This window comes from Phocoena phocoena, chromosome 20 (genome assembly GCF_963924675.1).
Source record: "Phocoena phocoena chromosome 20, mPhoPho1.1, whole genome shotgun sequence".
Classification (NCBI taxonomy): domain Eukaryota; kingdom Metazoa; phylum Chordata; class Mammalia; order Artiodactyla; family Phocoenidae; genus Phocoena; species Phocoena phocoena.
Genome location: NC_089238.1, coordinates 3277831 through 3297967, shown reverse-complemented (window position 1 = coordinate 3297967; position 20137 = coordinate 3277831). Strand labels below are relative to the sequence as shown.

Here is a 20137-nt window from a genome sequence, read left to right as displayed (position 1 = left end):
CAACATGTATTGGTTGCTCACTATGTGCCAAGCACCATTCTAAGCACCTTACGTGTGTCATCTCCTGCATTCCTCACATTCCTTATTATTATCCACATTTGATAGATGAGGAAACTGAGGCACTGAGAAGTTAAGAAACCAGAAGAGTTACCCCTCCTCCCCCAACTAGTATGTGGAGGCAGCGTGACCCCAGAGCCGGGACTCGGTGACAACACCACTATAATCCTGCACGGAGACCGAGGCTGAGAAAGGAAGGGGCACCCTCCATAGCACACAGCAGACCCACCCCGATGAAGACGTACCCCCAACACCTGTCCCCGGCCCCAGGAAGGATACTGGCCACCATGAGGATGGTGCAAAGGCTGCAGAGGACCAGACGGAGTGGCCCGATCCAGGGAGCCCCAGGCTGGGGCAGGCTCTTCACCCTCCAGAAGACAAGGAGCTGCAGCCAGAAGTAGAATATTCCCACAAAGAAGGCGAGGAAGGCCCCCGTCAGGTGCGTGGCCCGCTGGTTATTTTCCTGGGAGAGGAAGGAAGCAGAGTTGAGGGGCAGACCTGTGGGAGGGAGAGGGCCACGATGCCGTGCGGGGAGGCACCAGGACCAACTCCACGGACTGTGCTTGAAAGCTGCCATACCCGGCGAATGGCTGATTGATTAGGTGCATTGGCTATTGACAGCTCCATGAGGCCAGGCATTTATTTAAACCTGCTGTTCACTGCTGGGGCCTCCATCCCTAAAACAGGGCCTGGCACATAGTAGGGCCTGGTAAAAAAAAAATTTTTTTTAATTAATTTATTTTATTTATTTAGTTTTGGCTGCATTGGGTTTTCGTTGCTGCGCACGGGCTTTCTCTAGTTGCAGTGAGCAGGGGCTACTCTTCATGTGGCACGTGGGCTTCTCATTGCGGTGGCTTCTCTTGTGGAGCGCAGGCTCTAGGCGCGCGGGCTTCAGTAGTTGTGGCACGCAGGCTCAGTAGTTGTGGCTCACGGGCTCTAGAGCGCAGGCGCGGGTTGTGGCGCATGGCGCTCCGCTACATGTGGGATCTTCCTGGACCAGGGCTTGAACTTGTGTCCCCTGCATTGGCAGGCAGATTCTTAACCACTGCGCCACCAGGGAAGCCCAAGCCTTGTAAAATATTAGTGGAATAAATCCTTCGTTCTCAACCTGGGTGGAAGAGAGCAGATTGTTGCCACCAAGGGGGTAAAAATTGGTTCTTGGAGGGTGAAAAAATATTAAATGTTACAATGGTTTCTGGCTTACAGATATAGTATGTATTATATTAAAATGTTTTCATATTAAAAACTCCATGGCGGGGGTGGGGTGGGGTGGGGTGGGGGGAACTTCCCTGGTGGAGCAGTGGATAAGACTCTGCGCTCCCAATGCAAAGGGCCTGGGTTCAGTTCCTGGTCAGGGAACTAGATCCCACATGCATGCCGCCACAAAGAGTTTGCATGCCACAGCTAAGGAGCCGGCAAGCCACGACTAAGGAGGCCACAGCCCACAACTAAGGAGCCCGCGTGCTGCAACTAAGGAGTCTCCCTGCCGCAACTAAGACCCCACGCAACCAAATAAATAAATATTAGGGAAAAAATAAAATCTTCATGGAGGGAAAGGATGATTAGGAGAAAATGTCTAAAAAAGTCTTCTGGGGACTTCCCTGGCAGTCCATTGGTGAGGACTCCGGGCTTCCACCGCACGGTGCTCGGGTTGGAGCCCTGATCCGGAACTAAGATCCCACATGAGGCAGGGAGCAGCAAAAAAAAAAAAAAAAAAAAAGCTTCTGCGGGGGGGATATAATAATTAAAGGAAAAAATTAAAGAAAAAAGGTTGATGAACACAGGAATACATGATAAGTGAATGATTTGCTATGCAAATGTCATGGGGAATTTTTGTTAAGTTGGAGGCAGCCTCTTGTCTAAACACCCTGCGGCTTCCACGGCCTTTTGGCGGGAGAGGTTTGGAATCAGACATCATACTGAAAAACAAATAGATAAAAAATAAAATGATAAAATAAATCAATAAGATTTCTCCTATTACTAATCCATTTATTTATTCTACAAATATCTACTGAGCTTTGTGGCTAAGAATGTGGGCTTCTAGAGTCTACGAATCTGGGTTCATCTCTGACCACCACGAACCAGCTGATAAAGAAATATCTCCGTGGGATTTGACCAAGAAGGACCTCCCTGGAGTTCTTGTGGAGATGGGTTAAAATAACCCGGCACAACGTATAAAGCTAGTGCCTTCTACAGAGAGAACACTCCATCGATATGGCAAACATTAAGAATAAGTGGGGAATTCCCCCGCGGTCCAGTAATTAGGACTCCACGCTTTCACTCCCCAGGGCCCCGGTTCGATCCCTAGTTGGGGAAATAGGATCCAGCCAAGCTGCGTGGTGCGGGGTGGGGGGCGGGAGGGGGAGTGAACTGAGAATTTTTTTTTTTTTTTTGCGGTACGCGGGCCTCTCACTGTTGTGGCCTCTCCCGTTGCGGAGCACAGGCTCCCGACGCGCAGGCTCAGCGGCCACGGCTCACGGGCCCAGCCGCTCTGCGGCACGTGGGATCTTGCCGGACCGGAGCACGAACCCGTGTCCCCTGTATCGGTAGGCGGACTCTCAACCACTGCGCCACCAAGGAAGCCCATGAACTGAGAAATTTTATCATTAAATGGGGCTATGGCAGTGAACTACCCCAAACTCCTAGGGGTTAACAGAATGATTACAAAGAGCCTCCCACGAGGCCTCTATCTAGAGACCAGAACGCCCTCCCTCCACGGCCCGAGAGCCACAAGAGAAATACAAGTCCCAGGAGCCCGTGCGGGGACCAGCCCCCCAAACCAGAAGCCTGCGCCCCGGAGGTGCTGGGAGTTGTAGTCCCAGACTCGGACGGGCAAGAACCTGGGCTGGCCTGCTGCGTCTCACCTGAAAATTGCCCACTATGGAGGTGCCCAAGGCGCAGAGGAGCCCCGTCCACAGGATCAGCTGGTTAGGCCACTTTCCGACCCCCCAGTCCCGAAGCTGGTGGTAACGGAGAATGCAGGTCCAGGCGGCTGGGAGGAGAGGGAAGTGGGCGGGAGGCCTGAGTCCCAGACTCCTGGGTAGGGGGTGGGGTGTGGGGTGGAAGAGTCTGTGGGTCCTGGAGTGAGTGCTCAGCTCCTGGATTTGGGGGAGGAGGAGGCTGGGTGCCGGGGCCCTCTTGGCTGGGTGGGGCTAGCACCGAACGAAGTGTGCGCGGGAGTATTTACCCAAAGCAGCTCCCAAGTTGAGCACCTGGCTGAAGATGCAGCTCTGAGGTGGGCTATTTCCACATCGACTGGGGGAGATAAAGGGTCATCCTGTAGCTCCTCAGAACCAGGACCCCCTTCTTTCCTCCCTCCAGACCCCCCCCCACCCCAAGCACCATAACTACCTGATATAGGGGAAGCCTTCAGTGAGGTTCACAGCCTTGTTGGCCACAGCAAGCGAAAATCTGAAGTCGAGGAGACATCAAAGAGAGTACAGGGAGTTCGACGAAACTTTTCTTTCTGTTACGCGCAGAAACCGGACTTCTAGCTCCCCCTCCCTCAGACCCAGGGGTCCGGGTCCCCAGCCCCTCCCCCCTCAGACCCAGGGGTCCGGGTCCCCAGCCCCTCCCCCCTCAGACCCAGGGGTCCGGGCCCCCAGCCCCTCCTCCCTCAGACCCTGGGGTCCAGGTCCCCAGGCCCTCCTTACTCAGGCCCAGGGGTCCGGGTCCCCAGCCCCTCCTCCCTCTGACCCAGGAGTCCGGGCCCCCAGCCCCTCCCCCTTCAGACCCAGGGGTCCAGGCCCCCAGCCCCTCCTCCCTCAGACCCAGGGGTCCAACCTGCCTCTAACACTCACACGGTCCAGATGCCAGCAGTAGCCCAGAATGCCAGGAAGGCAGGCAGCAGGGACAGGTATCCCCACATGCCGGGCTCTGCAGGGAGAGAGTGGCAGGGACTGAGGTCACGACTTTATCTCTGTCTCGACTTTATCTCTCTGTCTCTCTCGGGTGAGCAACCGTCCCTAAGGGTACAGGTGTGTCATATTGTGGCCACCGCCTCTGAGGCCTCCATTGGCTCCCAGGCATAAGTAATGGGCAAAGGTCCGCTCTAATGAGCCAGCTGTCTGCTTGGGAAACATTCCCTACCTTTTGCATAGTCCTTTGTCCTGATCTCCTAGTTTCTCTTAGCTGTCCTGCTCCCACCCAGATTCCGAGACTCTCCCAGCCCCTCCCTGCACTTCCAGCTTCTGGACCCCCCCTGGATGCTCTCCTGTCCGGGCTCTCTCTGCCTCTCTCCACCCGGGGACTGGCGCAGTGTGAGAGGTTTGGGGAACAGGGCTGGGTTGTGGGGTGGGACTGTCGGCGTTCCAGCAGAGCCAAAGACACTGTCAGGCCAAGAATATGACCTCCACACTCTTCAGGACCTCAACCCCAAACTGCCACTTCCGGTCTCAGAACCGAGCAGGCAGCACCTTAGCTTCCAGGGACCCCTAGCTTCCTTCCTCCCACTTTATAGCTTCAATGTTCAAACTCCCAGCCCTTGTCCTCCTCAAGACCCAGAAATCTGAGCCTCTAGCTCTCTCCACCCTTCCTCCTTTGGGGACCCAGAAGTCCAGGCCTCCAGTCCCTTCCAGAACTCATGCAATTGTTTCTAGCCCCTGAGGTCCATCCTCCCAGCTGTTACCTCCTTGGGGACGGAGAATCCAGACCTGCAGGTGCCTGCCCTTCTGAGTGTAGTTTCTGTCCTGAGGCAGTCGGGTGTGGGACCCTGGTGACCCTTCCTCCTCCCCCCACTGGCTTTCCCCTCTCCCTTCCTCTCTATCAAGCTTAAGTTCCCCACAGGCCGGGCCTGAGTGGGAAGGGTGATCTTAGTGATGACATCTCCATCGGAGAAACCTCCCTCCCAGAAAGCGACTGCTTCCTCTACCTGGACCGTTTTCTTCTCTCTCCGGCAGAACAAGCGTCAACTTCCTGGCTTCCTCCCCTCTTGGTACTCAGGTGTTTGTGTCCTGGGCCCCCTCCTGCTGCCTCAGGACCCAGGAGTCCAGGCCCCAGCCCCTCCTCCCTCAGACCCGGAAGTTCCAGCCCCTCCTCCCTCAGCTCCCCACCTCTTTTTTTTTTTATAAATTTATTTCTCTATCTATCTATCTATCTATCTATTTGGCTGCATTGGGTCCTCGTTGCTGTGTGTGGGCTTTCTCTAGTTGCAGTGAGCAGGGGCTACCCTTCATTGCGGAGCACGGGCTCTAGGCGTGCGGGCTTCAGTAGTTGTGGCACATGGGCTCAGTAGTTGTGTTGCGGGCTCTAGAGCTCAGGCTCAGTAGTTGTGGTGCACGGGCTTAGCTGCTCCGCAGCATGTGGGATCTTCCCGGACCAGGGCTCGAACCCGTGTCCCCTGCATTGGCAGGCGGATTCTTAACCACTGCGCCACCAGGGAAGCCCCCTCTTTTTTTGTAATTGAAGTAAAATTCACATAACATAAGATTAACCATTTAATTTTATTATTTTATTTTATTTTATTTATTTTTTGCTGTGCCACGTGGCTTGCGGGATCCTAGTTCCCCAACCAGGGAGTGAGCCCCGGGCCCCTGCAGTGAGAGCGCGAGTCCTAACCACTGGACCACCAGGGAAGTCCCTAACCACTTAAAATTATACAATTCAGGGGCATTTAACATATTCACAATGTTGTACAACCACCACCTCTATCTAAGTTCCAGAGCTTTTTCAGCACCCCAGAAGGAAACCTCGTACCTATTAAGCAGGCACTCCCAATTCCCTCCTCCCCCAGCCCCTGGCCACAACCAAACTGCTCTCTCCATATATAGATTTTCCTATTCTGGACATTTCATATCAATGGACTCATACAATATGTGCCTTTTCATGTCTGGCTTCTCTCACTGAGCATGATGTTTTTGAGGTTCATCCATGTTGTCGTAGGCAGTGCTTCCTGCCTTTTCATGACTAAATAATATTCCATCAATGCCAGCTATCTGGGGACTGAAGGGTCTGAGACCCACTTTTCTCCTCCTCTGTGCTGCAGGATTTCCAGTGCCCCAGCAACTAGGACCTTCAGCTCTCAGGTTCCTTGTGAGTTAAAAAAGAAAAAAAGCAGAGAAACAGACAGACAGAGACTATGAATATTTCTTGAAGGAGGAGGCCCAGCGATCAATCAGGAATAAGATCTCTGCCTTCAGTGGGTTCCCAGCCTGGTGGGCAGACACACACGGATCCATAGTGAGAAAACAAGATGTTCCAAGGAAGGTAGCACAGTGCATGGGGGTCCCCAGAAGAGGAAGTGGCTAAGTAGCAATGGTGGCCAGTGTGCGCTTGGTTGTGGGGGACGTTTAGGAAAGTCTGATGAGCTACACTTAGAGAATACATGCAAGCTGCAGCAAGGCCTTCTCAGTAGAGTCCAGACGGTTCCTGAAACCAGGCACCTGAGGGTTGAGTGCCTTTGTTTTGTCGACTAAAATAGAAATGCACAGTGAGAGCTGTGGGGTTCTGTTTTATCTGGGGACATACTGAGGACTGTGGCCCACCAGACAGCCTCTCAGAGAGCTCTGAGGAACTGCTCCGACATCAGCATCTATGTGATTTTGGAGAAGGCGTCCATGCCATCAAGCACACATCTACGTAGAAAGTTGCTGCTACTCACGAGGAACAGATACCTTAGTTAATGACTTTAGTGCTTTTCTAAGTACGAGAAGATGCAAGAAATTGGGTTCATAAAATCTTCTCCTGAAAACATCTAACTCCCTGAAGGCCTGTTCTGCCAGCTTTCCCAGAGCACAGAGTGCCTCATTCCAGATCCCTGCCTTGAACACCCTTCAGGGTGTGTCGAAAGTGAGTAACTCCAGTGACTAATGACTCAATCCTTGTAGAGCCAAGTGGAGAGCGACATTCCTTAGTAGGCAGTCTGCTGGGTTACAGACTGTGGGGTCCACTAGGAGAAATGAGCCGGGACCCAAAGCTCTCAACTGCCATAAAGGGCTTGGATGTTATCTTGAGGGTACTGGGGAGCCATGGAAGGTTCTTGAACAGAGAAGACTGAGAGGAGCTGATGCTGGTGGTGTGTAGACATGAAAAAGATATAATGATAGTAACTGTTACCCCATCTTACATGTCAGGCACTGCCCTATGTGCTCCACATGGGTTAACTCACTAATTCTCATGACAGCCCTAAGGTGTCATTGCCGTAATTATGGACCAGATTCTCTAATCCTCATGAAAGTAGAATTCCTGGTTTCGTTTTCTTTCTTTTTCTTTTCTTTTTTTGGCCCCATGCTTGTAGGGTCTTAGTTCCCCGACCAGGGATCGAACCCGTGCCCTTGGTAGTGGAAGCTCGGAGTCCTAACCACTGGACCACCAGGGAATTCCCAAATTCCTGGTTTCTTGACTCACTCCTACATGCTCCCCACCCCACCCCAACACACACACACACACACACACACACACACACACACACAGAGCCCGGCGATCCTGAGGAAAAAGCATCTGGAATAATTCCAAACTTCACACATCTAAGTGATACCCCAGAAGATCCAGAGCTTTCAACTTGGCAAGACTTGAGTTCGAATCCCGCCTCTGCCATTTAAGAGCTGGGTGCCTGTAGAGTGTCCTACAGCTGCTGTAACAAAGTACTATAGACTTAGTGGCTTAAGACAACACAAATTTATTAGCTTCTGTTTCTGGCGGTTAGAAGTCCAAAATGGGTCTTATGTGCTGAAATCAAGGTGTGGGCAGGGCTGCGATCCTTCTGGAGGCTCCATGGGAGAATCCATTTCCTCCTCGTCTTTTCCACCTTCTAGAGGTGCCTGCATCCCTTGGCTCATGGCCTCTACCTCCCTTTGCATGGTGGGAGGTGCTTCTGTCATCACACCCCCTTCTCTGCTTCTCTGATTCTGATAGTGACCCCTCCTTCATTTGTAAGAGCTCTGCGATTACGTTGGGCGCACCCAGATAATCCAGGAGAATCTCCCCATCTCAAGATCCTTAATCTGCAAAGTGCCTTTCACCATGTAACTACTGCCAACACATGTCCTGGAGATGAAGATATAGATATCTTGGGCGGGGGTGTTATTCTGCTCCCACAGGGCCCTTGGGTGGGTGGGGGGGTGTCTCAGTTTCCTCAGTCTGTAAAATGGGGCACATCGTACCATTTGGGAGTCTGACTGCCTGGGTTTGGGTCTCCGCCTCTGCCTCTTGCTGGCGGTGTGACCTGCCCCAAGGGCTTCCTCATCTGTGAAATGGAGATAAGAATAACTAGCAGGGGACTGCAGTGTGGAATTGAGGAGCCAACCCACCTAAAGCGCTCAGAGCATGTCTGACACGTGTGCGTTTCTTTTTTTTTGGCCGCGCCGTGCGGCTTGTGGGATCTTAGTTCCCCAACCGAGGATTGAATCCGGGCCCTCGGCAGTGAGAGCACAGAGTCCTAATCACCGGACCGCCAGAAAATTCCCTGACACCTGTGTGTTTCCAAGAGGTAGCTGCTGTTCCTGTTGCCTTTATCTGAGTGTTCATGCTCAGAATCGAGTGAAAACAGAATGCGTGGTCCACCTTTGATGGGTGCCTGGCACGTGACTATAGCTCAATGCAGGACGCTTCCTTAGTTTAGCTGCCAGTGGCAGGAGGGGGAATCGGAGTTCCTGGAATTTTGTTTTGTTTTGTTTGCCATTTAGCAGATGTTGACTGAGAACCCACTGTGTGCCAGGCACTGTTCTAGACGCTGGAGATACAGCCGTGAGCCAGCAGACAAAAACTGCCCTGGTGGAGTGGAGCTCTAGCAAGTTCTCACCCCTCTCCCCCAACCCCACCAGTGCCCTCCTTTCATTTCTTAGAGACCCCTGTCTCAGCCACGGTTCAGCATCTTCCTCCCGAAATCCTTCCTTCCTTCATTCAGTAAACAGTTCCCTGAGGTACCTGGGTTCCCAGGACTGCTCTGACCCAGCCGCTCTCCTCGAAGGGGGTCCCTGTGTACAGGGGATGTGTGCCCTAGAGCCCTGAAGGAGCCCAGGGGAGGGAGGGCTGGATGTTACCTGCTGCTCACTCTGCCAGGGAAAGTGTGCCCCCCACCTTGCCCCAGCTGTGCTTATGCCTGTCTGATTCCTGCTCCTCTTTCAAAAGGAAGTAAAGATGCCAACTCCCAGGTGCCCCGAGGCAAGACTTCCCCCTGCCCTGCCCTGGGCCTTGGTACCCACCTTCCTGCATTGGTACAAAGCCTAGGCTTACTGGTGTTCCTCTGGTGGCTGTTTGATATCCTCAGGACATCCCTGAGAGGACTGGGGGAAGGGGGACTCCAGCCTGGTGGGCTACTTTCAATTTGGGAATCAGGCTCCTCCCACTGTCCACTTGCAGGCTGGGGGCCTGGAATCTTCTGGATCCTTCCAGAAACAGGCTGCTATCCTAGCTCGGCTGAGGGGGAGAGGCCGTGGTCTTCCTCAGGGTGAGATGATATTGCAGTTTCGCTTTTAGGAAACTGCTTCTGCTTGGTGGTGGGAATCGTTTTCCCCAGAAAAGGGAACCTGCCCGGGTAGGGGATGAAGGCCTCTAGGGATCTCTGTTTTCTCAGCTGTAAAAGCAAGGATCATGATGGTGCCTGTGTCATGGGGTTCAGGAGTGAGTCCATGCAAGGACTTAAAACAGTGCCTGGCACATAGTGAATGCTGCATAAAGGTAGGTATTCACGTTGTGGGGTCCTCCAGGTTGTGTTCAGAACTTCTGCAGAGCGGGACTTCCCTGGTGGCACAGTGGTTAAGAATCCACCTGCCAATGCAGGGGACATGGGTTTGATCCCTGGTGTGGGAAGATCCCACATGGCGTGGAGCCACTAAGCCCGTGCGCCACAACTACTGAGCCTGCGAGCCACAACTACTGAAGCCTACGCACCCAGAGCCCATGCTCGGCAACAAGAGAAGCCACCGCAATGAGAAGCCCGTGCACCATGTCGAAGCGTAGCCCCTGCTCGCCGCAACTAGAGAAAGCCCGTGCGCAGCAACAAAGATGCAAAGCAGCCAGAAATAAATAAATAAAAATAAATTTATAAGATAAAAATACAAATAAATAAATAAAATTAAAAAAAAAAAAAAAAAAAGAGCTTCTGCAGAGCTTCCTGCAACCCTGAGAAGTTGTACAGCTCTGTAGGGTAGGGAGCTCGAGCTCAGAGCAAGAGGCTTGCTGTGTCCCTGGGTCCTCCAGAAGGCAAATGCTGCTGTGGTGTTAGCAATGCAAGAGATTTATTGGGGGGGACACCAGTGAAAGGTAGAGGAGAGGGAGAAGAGGAGTAGGCGGGGGAGTCGGTCTGCCACCTGTAAAAGGAAAGGGGGGAAGGAAGGTATATTTAGGAAGAGCTTGAGACCATGCAACTCAGAGAGCTCAGCCCAACGGGGAGATGCAGAGCAAAGATGCACAGCGGACAAATCCATAGGAACAGAAAGTAGGTTGGTGGTTGCCAGACGGGTGGGGAGTGATTGCTTAATCACTTCCTTTCTGGATGGTGAAAATGTTTTGGAACTTGATAGGGGTGATGGTGGCACAAGAGTGCAGCGGTACCAAATGCCACTGAATTATACAACTTAAAATGGTTAAAGTGACGAATTCTGTGTTACTTGAATTTTATCTCAATTTAAAGAAAAAAAACAAACAAACAGATTGCCATTAGATGAGTCCCACATTGGGTGGAAGTGGTCAGGCCCCAGCACGGCCCCCACCCCTGTGCTAAGTCATTGGTTGGGGGCTGCCCAAGAAGAATCTCGATCCAAAAAAAATAATAGTTGCAGGTACTGCAGCTGGGAGCTGTCAGCCAAATGCAGTCCTCACAGTTGAGTAAGTTCTTTATTGAGGGGGGATCCATTTCGGCTGCCATACTTCCCAACGTCGCTGTGGGGAGCTGGGGTCAGAGCTAAGGTTTGTCTGGTTCTAAAATCTGGTTCTTCCTCCTACACAGTTGGTGGGAATGTAAGTTGGTGCAGCCACTATGGAGAACAGTATGGAGGTTCCTTCAAAAACTAAAAATAGAGCTATCATATGATCCTGCAATCCCACTCCTGGCTGTATATCTGGAGAAAATTATAATTTGAAAAGATACATGCCTCCCAATGTTCATAGCAGCACTATTTACAATAGCCAAGACATGGAAGCAACCAAGATGTTCATCAACAGATGAGTGGATAAAGAAGATGTGGTACATATACACAATGGAATATTACTCAGCCATAAAAAAGAATGAACTAAAGCCATTTGCAGCAACATGGATGGATGGACTTAGAGAATATCATACTAAGTAAGCCAGAGAAAGACAAATATCATATGATATCGCTTATATGTGGAATCTAAAAAAAATGATACAAATGAACTTATTTATACAACAGAAATAGGCCCACAGAAATAGAAACCAAACTTTTGGTTACATATACACACTACTGTTAGTAAAATCGATAACAAACAAGGACCTTACTGTATAGCACAGGGAACTGTACTCAATATTTTATAATAACCTAAAAGGGAAAATCATCTGAAAAAGATTATGTATGTGAAACTGAATCACTTTGCTGTACACCTGAAACTAACACAACATTGTAAATCAATTATACTCCAATAAAAAAAATAAAATAAAATCTGGTTCTTTCCAGTGTACCATGCTTCTTCCTCAAATACCCATATCCAGCCAAACTTCCACCCAAACCACCCATTCATCTGTGCATATGTTCTTGCCTTTATGCATTTATCCAACTAGTTATTTACCCACTCATCCACCCATTTGCCTATCTATCCAACCATAATTTCTTCAGATATTCTTCCAGCTCTCCAAAGCTCCATCCATCCATTCAACTATCCATTCACCCACCCATATGTTCTTTCATTCTTTAACCCGTTCGATCAATTCTCTGTTCCTGTTTATCCTACAATCCATCCATCAATCCAATCATCCACTTTCCCATTGATCCAGTCCACTTAATCAACCATCTATTAGCTTCCCGTGGCTGCTATAACAAATTCCCTCAAACCTGGTGGCATAAAATAACAGAGCAGAGTGGGGGGATGGCTGCGGTGGGTGGGTGATTCCAGGCAGGGCTGTCGGGGAAGGTCTCCTGAGGAAGTGACGTTGCAGCCAAGACCTGGAGCAGGTGAGAGAGTGAACCCTGTGAATATCAGTGGGCAGAGCTCTCCTGGCAGAGAGAAGAGTAGGGAAAGACCTGGAGATGCTTGGGACTTCCGGCTTCCAGCAAGGAAGCCGATGGGACTATAACAGAGTGAGCGATGAGGAGAAAAGTAAGTGATTAATCAGAGGAAGAATGGAGGCCATTGTAAGGACATCACATTTTAATCTAGGTGTGTATCCATTGCCTGTAGTTTAGGACGTCAATAAACATTTATCATCTCATATGGTTTCTGTGGGTCAGGAATTCAGGAGTGGCTTAGCTGGATGGTTTTGGCTTGGGGTTTCTCCTGAGATGGCTGTCAAGCTGTGGATGGGGTATAATCCTATGAAAGCTTGGTAGAGACAGGAGGACCGTTTCCAGGGTGGTCACTCACACGACTGTCAGATTCAGTTCCTCTCTGGCTGTTGGCAAGAGGCCTCAGTTCCTTGCCCTTGCCTCGTGGATGTCTCCATAGGTGATTGCCATGACCTCTTGACATAGCGCTGAGCTCCCCCAGAGGAGTGAGTGATCCCAGAGAGGATGGTGTCTTTGATAACACAGCAATGGACATGCCATCTTTTCTGCAATATCCTGTTGGTTGCACAGCTCAGCCATGTTCAGGGTGGAAGAAGCTACACAAGGCATGAACCCTGGGGAAGGGGGTGGGGTGCAGAGTGCAGATCCTCTTGGGGGCTGGCTACCAGGGTATGAGTCCGTTGCAGAATTTTGAGCAGGATAATGGTGATGCTATAGGTAGAGACAGATATATAGATAATTATGTATATGCACGTGTGCGTATGCATAGGTATGTATATATAGATATAGGAATATGTGTATAAATTAACATAGTATGAATACTTATATTTTATTCTATTATTGTATACATTTTGTTATTACACAAGTAATACATGAAAACAGAGAGACAACTCCCCACCAACCATTTCTTTTTTTCCAGCTTTATCGAGGTACGACTGACAAACAAAAACTATGTATATTTAAGACGTACACCATGATGGGTTTTTTGGGGTTTTTTTTTGCGGTACGCTGGCCTCTCCCGTTGCGGAGCACAGGCTCCGGATGTGCAGGCTCAGCGGCCATGGCTCACGGGCCCAGCCGCTCCGCGGCATGTGGGATCTTCCCAGACCAGGGCACAAACCCGTGTCCCCTGCATCGGCAGGCGGACTCTCAACCACTGCGCCACGAAGGAAACCCCACCATGATGTTTTGATATATGTATACGCTGTGAAATGATCACCACGATATCAAGCTAATTAACACATCAATCACCTCGCATAGTTACCATCTTTGTGTGTACGTGGTGAGAACACTTATGACCTACTCTCTTAGCAAATTTCAAACGTACAATGTTTTATTATTAACTGTAGTCACCACGCTGTACATTAGACCACCAGAACTTATTCATTTTATAATTGGAAGTTTGTACCCTTTGACCAACCCCCGTTCCCCCCTCCCTGTAACCACCATTCCACTCTTTGTTTCTGTTGCGTTTGACTGTCTTTTGGATTCTACGTATAAATGAGGTCATGCAGTATTTGTCTTTCTGTGTCTATCTTTTCTCACTTAGCATAATGTCCTCCTGGTTCATCCATGTTGTTGCAAATGACAGGATTTCCCCCTTCCTCATAGATGAAAAATATTGCAATGTATGTATACACATCTTCTTTATCCATTCACCTGTCCACATACACTTAGGTTGTTTCCATGTCTTGGTTATTGTGAATCATGCTGCAATAAACTGGGGAGTACAGATATCTCTTTGTGATAGAGATTTCATTTTGATATATACCCAGAAGTGGGCTTGCTGGATCACGTGATAATTCTATCTGTTTTATATATATATATATATTTTTTTTTTTTTTTTTTTGGCCGAGCAGGGGCTACTCTTCGTTGCAGTGCGCGGGCTTCTTATTGCGGTGGCAGAGCATGGGCTCTAGGGCGCAGGCTCAGTAGTTGTGGCGCATGGGCTTAGTTGCTCTGCGGCGTGTGGGATCTTCCCGGACCAGTGCTCAAACCCGTGTCCCCTGCGTTGGCAGGTGGATTCTTAACCACTGCGCCACCAGGGAAGTCCCTATTTCTAATTTTTTGAGGAAATTCCAAATTTTTTTCTCACAGTGACTGCACCAATTTACATTCCCAGCAACAGTGTACAAGTGTTCCCTTTTCTCCATACCCTCCTCCCAATCATTTAATTTACACACACATAAAAGTAGATATCCCTTTCCCCTCAAAATATGATCATCCCGAATTTGCTGTTTTATAGCACGCTTTCCCCCTTAATAAGTCACGTGCCACCTTGAGAGTTACCAAGCCCACGATATCCCTCCAGCAAGCGAATGACTGGTCTGAGGAAGCCACCTGCAACACGGGTGTCTTCTAAGGCATGCTTCTCATATGTTCTGGACCGTCCCAATCACCAGTCTGGGTGATTCTGATTTAGGAGGTCGGGGTGGGGTCTGAGATTCTGCATTTCTACCAAGCACCCGTGGAATCCTGCTTGATGCTGCTGGTCTATGGTTACACTTTGGGTAGCAACATCCTGAAATGATTAATTATTAAATATTCGACCAGCCTCTCTCAAGAGGCTGATCCTTGGAATCTATATTTTCACTACTTTCTCTAGGTGATTCTTTATTATTTTCTCTCTTTTTGTTTTTTGGTGGAGTTTCTTTTTTGCGGGGAGGGGGTGGTGGTAGAATATACATAATGTCAAATTTGCCATTTTAACCATTTTATTTATTTTTGGCCTCACCTCGGGGCATGCGGAACTTCCCCACCAGGGATTGAACCTGTGCCCCCTGCAGTGGAAGGTGGAGTCTTAACCACTGGACCACCAAAGAAACCCCATTTTAACCATTTTAAAGTGCACGATTCAACGGCATCATGCACATGTACGATGCTTTGCAACCATCACCGCTCTCTAGTTCCAGAACTTCATCCAAAAAGGAAACCCCATGCCCAATATCAGTCACTCCTCATTCTCCCCAGCCCATGGCAATCACAGATCTGCTTCCTCCCACCCCACACCGCTTTGAGGCATGCGTGATCTTATTTTCCCGACCAGGGATGGAACCCATGCTCCCTGCAGTGGAAGCAATGGAGCCCTAACTCCTAGACTGCCAGGGAATTCCCCAGATCTGTTTTCTGTCTCTCCAGATTCACCTATTCTGGATACTTCATAGAGATGGAATTACTCCATATGTGAATTTTTGTCTCTGGCTCCTTTCACCCAGTATGATGTTTTTAAGGTTCATCTGTGTTGTAGCATGTGTCAGAGATTTATTCATTTTTCCCAGGTGCCTCTTATATCATCTGTGGGTCGAGAACAAGTTGGATCCTGTCCGGGCAGTGTAGCAGCAGGGGTCGAGAGTACAAACTCTGTAATGTGGTGGCCAGTTACACCTCCTTGGAAAGCTTCACTCTGCTCATCTGTAAAATGGGGATAATAACAGCCCCTCCCTCACAGGACTATTTGCAAAGTGACTGGAGTGTGCTAAGATCTCAGCAACTGTTAGGTACTATTGTTCTTCCGTCTTGCGAATATGCCGTAATCGGTCCAACCAACCTCCTACAGCTGGACATTACGGCTCTTCCTATTTTTCTGCTTTTTCAACAAATGCTGAGACAAACATCTTTAAATATTTTAACACTTGTCCAGTTATTTCTTTAGCATAAAATCCTGGAAGTGACATTGGCGTGTTAAAATGTTATGTGTGTTATGAAATATTTCTGACACGTAGAAAAAGAACAGACAGTGAATACAATGAACTCAGGGCTTCCACCTCCGGGCTTAAAAAACAAAAAAATTACAAATAACAACGTCCTGAGTAGCTTTCCTGGTTGCATCCCTTCCGCTCTGCCCCCAGAGGTCGCCACTGGGACTCCCCCGCCCCTTATCATACCCATGCAAGTTTGTGTATAATTTCATGCGTCCACACACAACCCCTGTTTTATGTGTTTTAAAACTGCGTGCATTCGACTATGTAAACTTCTGCAACTAGCAGCATGCTTTAGGGTTGTCCAGGTTGATATACAGAGTGCTGGTTCACCTACTTTCACCGTAGTATGGTGTTCCCCTGTGTAAAGATACCATGATCCATTTAATTCATGCCTCATGTGATGGACATTTAAGCCGCTTCCAGTTTTTCACCCTTACGAACACCACTGTCGCAAGTATTCTTGTGCTTATTTTTTTGTTCACATTTTTGAGAATTTCTCTAGGGTGTCCACCCGCTGGTGGAAGGTCTGCTCTTTTTTTTTTTTTTTCTTTTTCTTTTTTTTTTCGGTACGCTAGCCTCTCACTGTTGTGGCCTCTCCCGTTGCGGAGAACAGGCTCCGGACGCGCAGGCTCAGCGGCCATAGCTCACGGGCCTAGCTGCTCCGCGGCACGTCTTCCCGGACCGGGGCACGAACCCGTGTCCCCTGCATCGGCAGGCGGATTCTCAACCACTGCGCCATCAGGGAAGCCCAGGGCTGCACTTTTAAGATTCAGACCTGCTGATAGGACTTTCCCGAATAGCTGAGTTTTTTTGTTGCTGTTGTTTTTTTAAATTAATTTTTATTGGAATTTAGTTGATTTACAGTGTTGTTTCAGTTGAGGTGAGCTTTTTTTTTTTTTTTTTTTTCGGAACGCGGACCTCTCCCGTTGCGGAGCACAGGCTCCGGACGCGCAGGCTCAGCGGCCATGGCTCACGGGGCCAGCCGCTCCGCGGCATGTGGGGTCCTCCCGGACCGGGGCACTAACCCGTGTCCCCCGCATCGGCAGGCGGACTCTCAACCACTGCGCCACCAGGGAAGCCCCGAGCTGAGCTTTTTATAGGGTCCTCTCTGCTTGCTGGCTCCCCTTCTCCGGGTGAGGCTGCATCTCTTCTCCGGAGCTGTAGCCATCCTTATGGGGGTGGGGGTACCTGAGTTGGGGGTGTCTCCGAGCTGGGGATAGTCCCAGCTGGGGAAAGAACAGAGGGTGGGAGCCTGGAAGCACGAGTGAAGGACACCTAGGAGGGTGTTAAGGAAGACCCCTCAAAGAGGGACCAGTGTGGTCCTTATTTTATAGATGCGAGCCTGAGGCCCAGAGAGGGCACGCCACTTCTCCAAAGTCACAGAGTGACGGATTGCAGAAACCAGCTTCATACATTCATTCCTTCAGCACAAATTAATGAAGCACCTATTCCGTGCCACGCATTGTTCCAAGAGCACAGGATATACGGCCAGCAACAAAACAAAGACCGCCTGCTCCAAGTGTGGGGCTTATTATTCTGGGCGTAATTATGATGAATTACTAATTATGTTTGCCTCTAGGACTGGAGCAGAGGGGTGATCTCAACTGTGGGCGTGGGGGGGTGCCCCATGGGAGCTCCCCATGAGTCAGGGCTTTCTTCAAAGCCCCCACCTATCAATCTTCTTTCTGACCCTTTCACCCACAGAGTGTATTGTGGGTACTCAAAATTAAACAGGTTATTTAGGGGAAGAGAAGGTGGTCTAGGAGTGAGGAAGAGAGCGAAAAGCCCTTTGTACCGGACAGGGTTGTCAATAAAGTTTTGTCGCCTTGGCAACCGCTGGCCCAGACGGGCGGGGGGAAGGAGGTGCGCGCGCATTCACCCCCCCTCCCGTCCTCCCCTGCTTTCTCCCTCTGGTGGTCGAAGGTTTCGCCACAGAAAAAGAACAGGGAGGTCGCGACTCTATGGTGACAGGCGGAGACCTTAGCCAATGGAAGCATGAGTCGCTCCAAGGCCAACCAACCACATACGGGCTCTGGAGCAGGCGGTACCCGCCCTCTTTCCACTTGGACCCAAATAACCCGACCCAAACCCGCGTTTCTCCCGGAGCGACGGCGCTTTCGGCCAATGAGGGCGTCGACTTTGGGCCGTGGGCGGGGATACGTCTCCATGGCAGCGCCGGAAGGACAGCGGCGGCAGCCACTGGGTGCAGTTGGCGGCTCTCAACAGCAGCGAGGGCGACACGGAGTTTTTTAGGGGCGCTGACCGTGGGGCGGGCAGGGAGGGGCAGAGCGGAGTCCGGCCAACGGGAGCGGCGCAAGCTTCAGAGCGACTGAAGAATGGCGGCGACCTTGGCCAATGGAAGGCCGTGACGGCCGTTGCGAGGCGGGCCCGGCTGGGCAGACGGGAGGCGCGGCGACCGTGTCTGAAGAGAGCTGGAGAAGGCTGTGGGAGGTGGTGGCAGCCGCAGCGCGGGCGCCTGAGGAGGAGGAGGAGGAGGAGGAGAAGCGGGTGAGGGGCGGCGCGGGGCCCGACTTCTGAGCCCCCTCTCGGCCCCCGCCCCGCGCCGCCTTGGCTCCCGGTCGTCCCCAGCCCCGACTGTCCCCCTCCCCGCCCGGCCCCTCCTCGTGTCCAGGCGCCCACGTCTCCTAGCCCTTCGGCGAGCCTCAGGCTGCTCTCGGCGCCCAGCCCCTTTCCTGTGCTTCCTTACCCAGGCCCCGCTCTCGCGCTCCAGGCCCTTCCCTGGACCCTCAGCTCGCCCTCTGACTCTACACTCCCCTCCCTGGATCTCAGGCCCTTCTCCTGCACTTTCCCTGCCTCCCCAGGCTCCTGTCTGCTTCCCCCAATTTCCCTCTGGACCTCAGGCCTTTGCCCTGGATTCTCACTGTCTACCCAGATCCTTCCCTGGAGCCCAGGCTCTCTTCTCGCGGCTCTTCTGTGCTCCTCCCTGGATCCCTAGGACTTTCCCCTGTCCCTGTTTGCTTCTCCAAGCCCCGTTCTGGAACCCCTAGGCCCCCCTATGCCATCTCAGGACCCTCCCTGGACCTCCAGGTCCTTCTCTACTTTCGTTGGGCCCCTGGTCTCCCTGCTAGCTTTCCTGGGATCCTCCCTGGATCCCCAAGCCTTCCCGCAGCCCTCGGTCTCCCCCGCAGGCACCCCCGCCCCTTCTCCCTGCCCCAGCTCCCTCCCTGTGGTGTCCGTATTACCCGCTTGCCCCTCTGCAGCTTCCGTTCTGTTCCAGCGCCTTCCCGCAGCGCCCCCTCTTTATTTATCCCCAGCCTGCGTGCCTTCTCGACCCCCTTTCCCAGCTGCTCTAGCGCCTGATCTCTTTGCAGCTCCCCTTTCCTCGCCGTCCCCCATCTGCTCTCCCTGAAGTACCGTGGTGTCGGTGCCCACCAGGCCCTCTGCAGTCGGGGTTAGGAGGCTTGTTTTGTTTCGTTTTGCTAATCCCCGTCTTTCTCCTCTTTTTTTATGGGCCTCTTCTGCCTCTCCACACCGTTCCTTTTCTCTCCCCCCCCTCCCCCCGCTTTGTCCTCTGTGCCCCTCCCTCCTCCGGAATCCTTGGAGAGAGAGCAGGTGCTGGGATCCTTCCTCTGCTCTCCCTCCCCTCACCCGCCTCCGACTCGGGCTGCCTGGGGTTTCACCCAGAGCCTTCTGAGGACTCCCAAGGGCTGCTGGGGATGGGGGTGGAGGCCAAGGCCAGGAGAGAGTGGGGATGGGCAGAGGAACAAGCAGTTCTGGTTGGGCAGGAAGCCTGGGCTTTTTCCTTGGTGAGGGCCAGAGGTGGAGCTGCTGGGTCCCCCTTGACTTCCACCTCCTGCAGGACTAAGCCTTTAGGGTTATCCCAGACTGCCAATTAATCAGCCTTCCGTGGGCCAGCTGGCACGTTTGCGCGTGTAAGTGTGTGTGTGTGTATGCGTGTGTGTGTGGTGTGTATGGGGGTCCTGGGGAATCTGCGTGTGTGTGTGCACGTGGCGGGGCTGTCATAGGTGGTTGGAGGAGATGCAGCTACTAACGATGGTGGCTGGCATTTCTTTGGGGATCTCCCCATTGTCAGAAGCACTTGTTGCATTTCATCTTCACCGAGAGCCCTGTGAAGTCAGTATTGCTTTTCTCCCTGCTTTATAAATGAGGAGACTGAAGGGCTTGCCTAAGTCTCACACAACCTATAAGTGACATAGAGCAGGCACACGCCCGGGGCACCGCCCCTGCCCCTGCCCTGAGCTCTCCACTCTCTGCAGGAGGCAGCATGGTGCCTGGGGCACC

The 20137-nt window shown here is 51.5% G+C and overlaps 1 protein-coding gene across 1 annotated transcript in view; it reads right to left on the bottom strand.

The window, feature by feature from the left end:
• Positions 1–3925, bottom strand: part of TMEM150B (transmembrane protein 150B) — a 6091-nt gene extending 2166 nt beyond the window's left edge. Inside the window, exons 1-5 of the mRNA XM_065899677.1 lie at positions 3858–3925; positions 3409–3468; positions 3245–3312; positions 2922–3049; positions 337–520 (exon numbers count right to left, since the gene is read on the bottom strand). Of these exons, the coding sequence (XP_065755749.1) occupies positions 337–520; positions 2922–3049; positions 3245–3312; positions 3409–3468; positions 3858–3925 (508 nt within the window). The remainder of the gene's footprint in view (positions 1–336; positions 521–2921; positions 3050–3244; positions 3313–3408; positions 3469–3857) is intronic.
• Positions 3926–20137: the final 16212 nt, after the last annotated feature.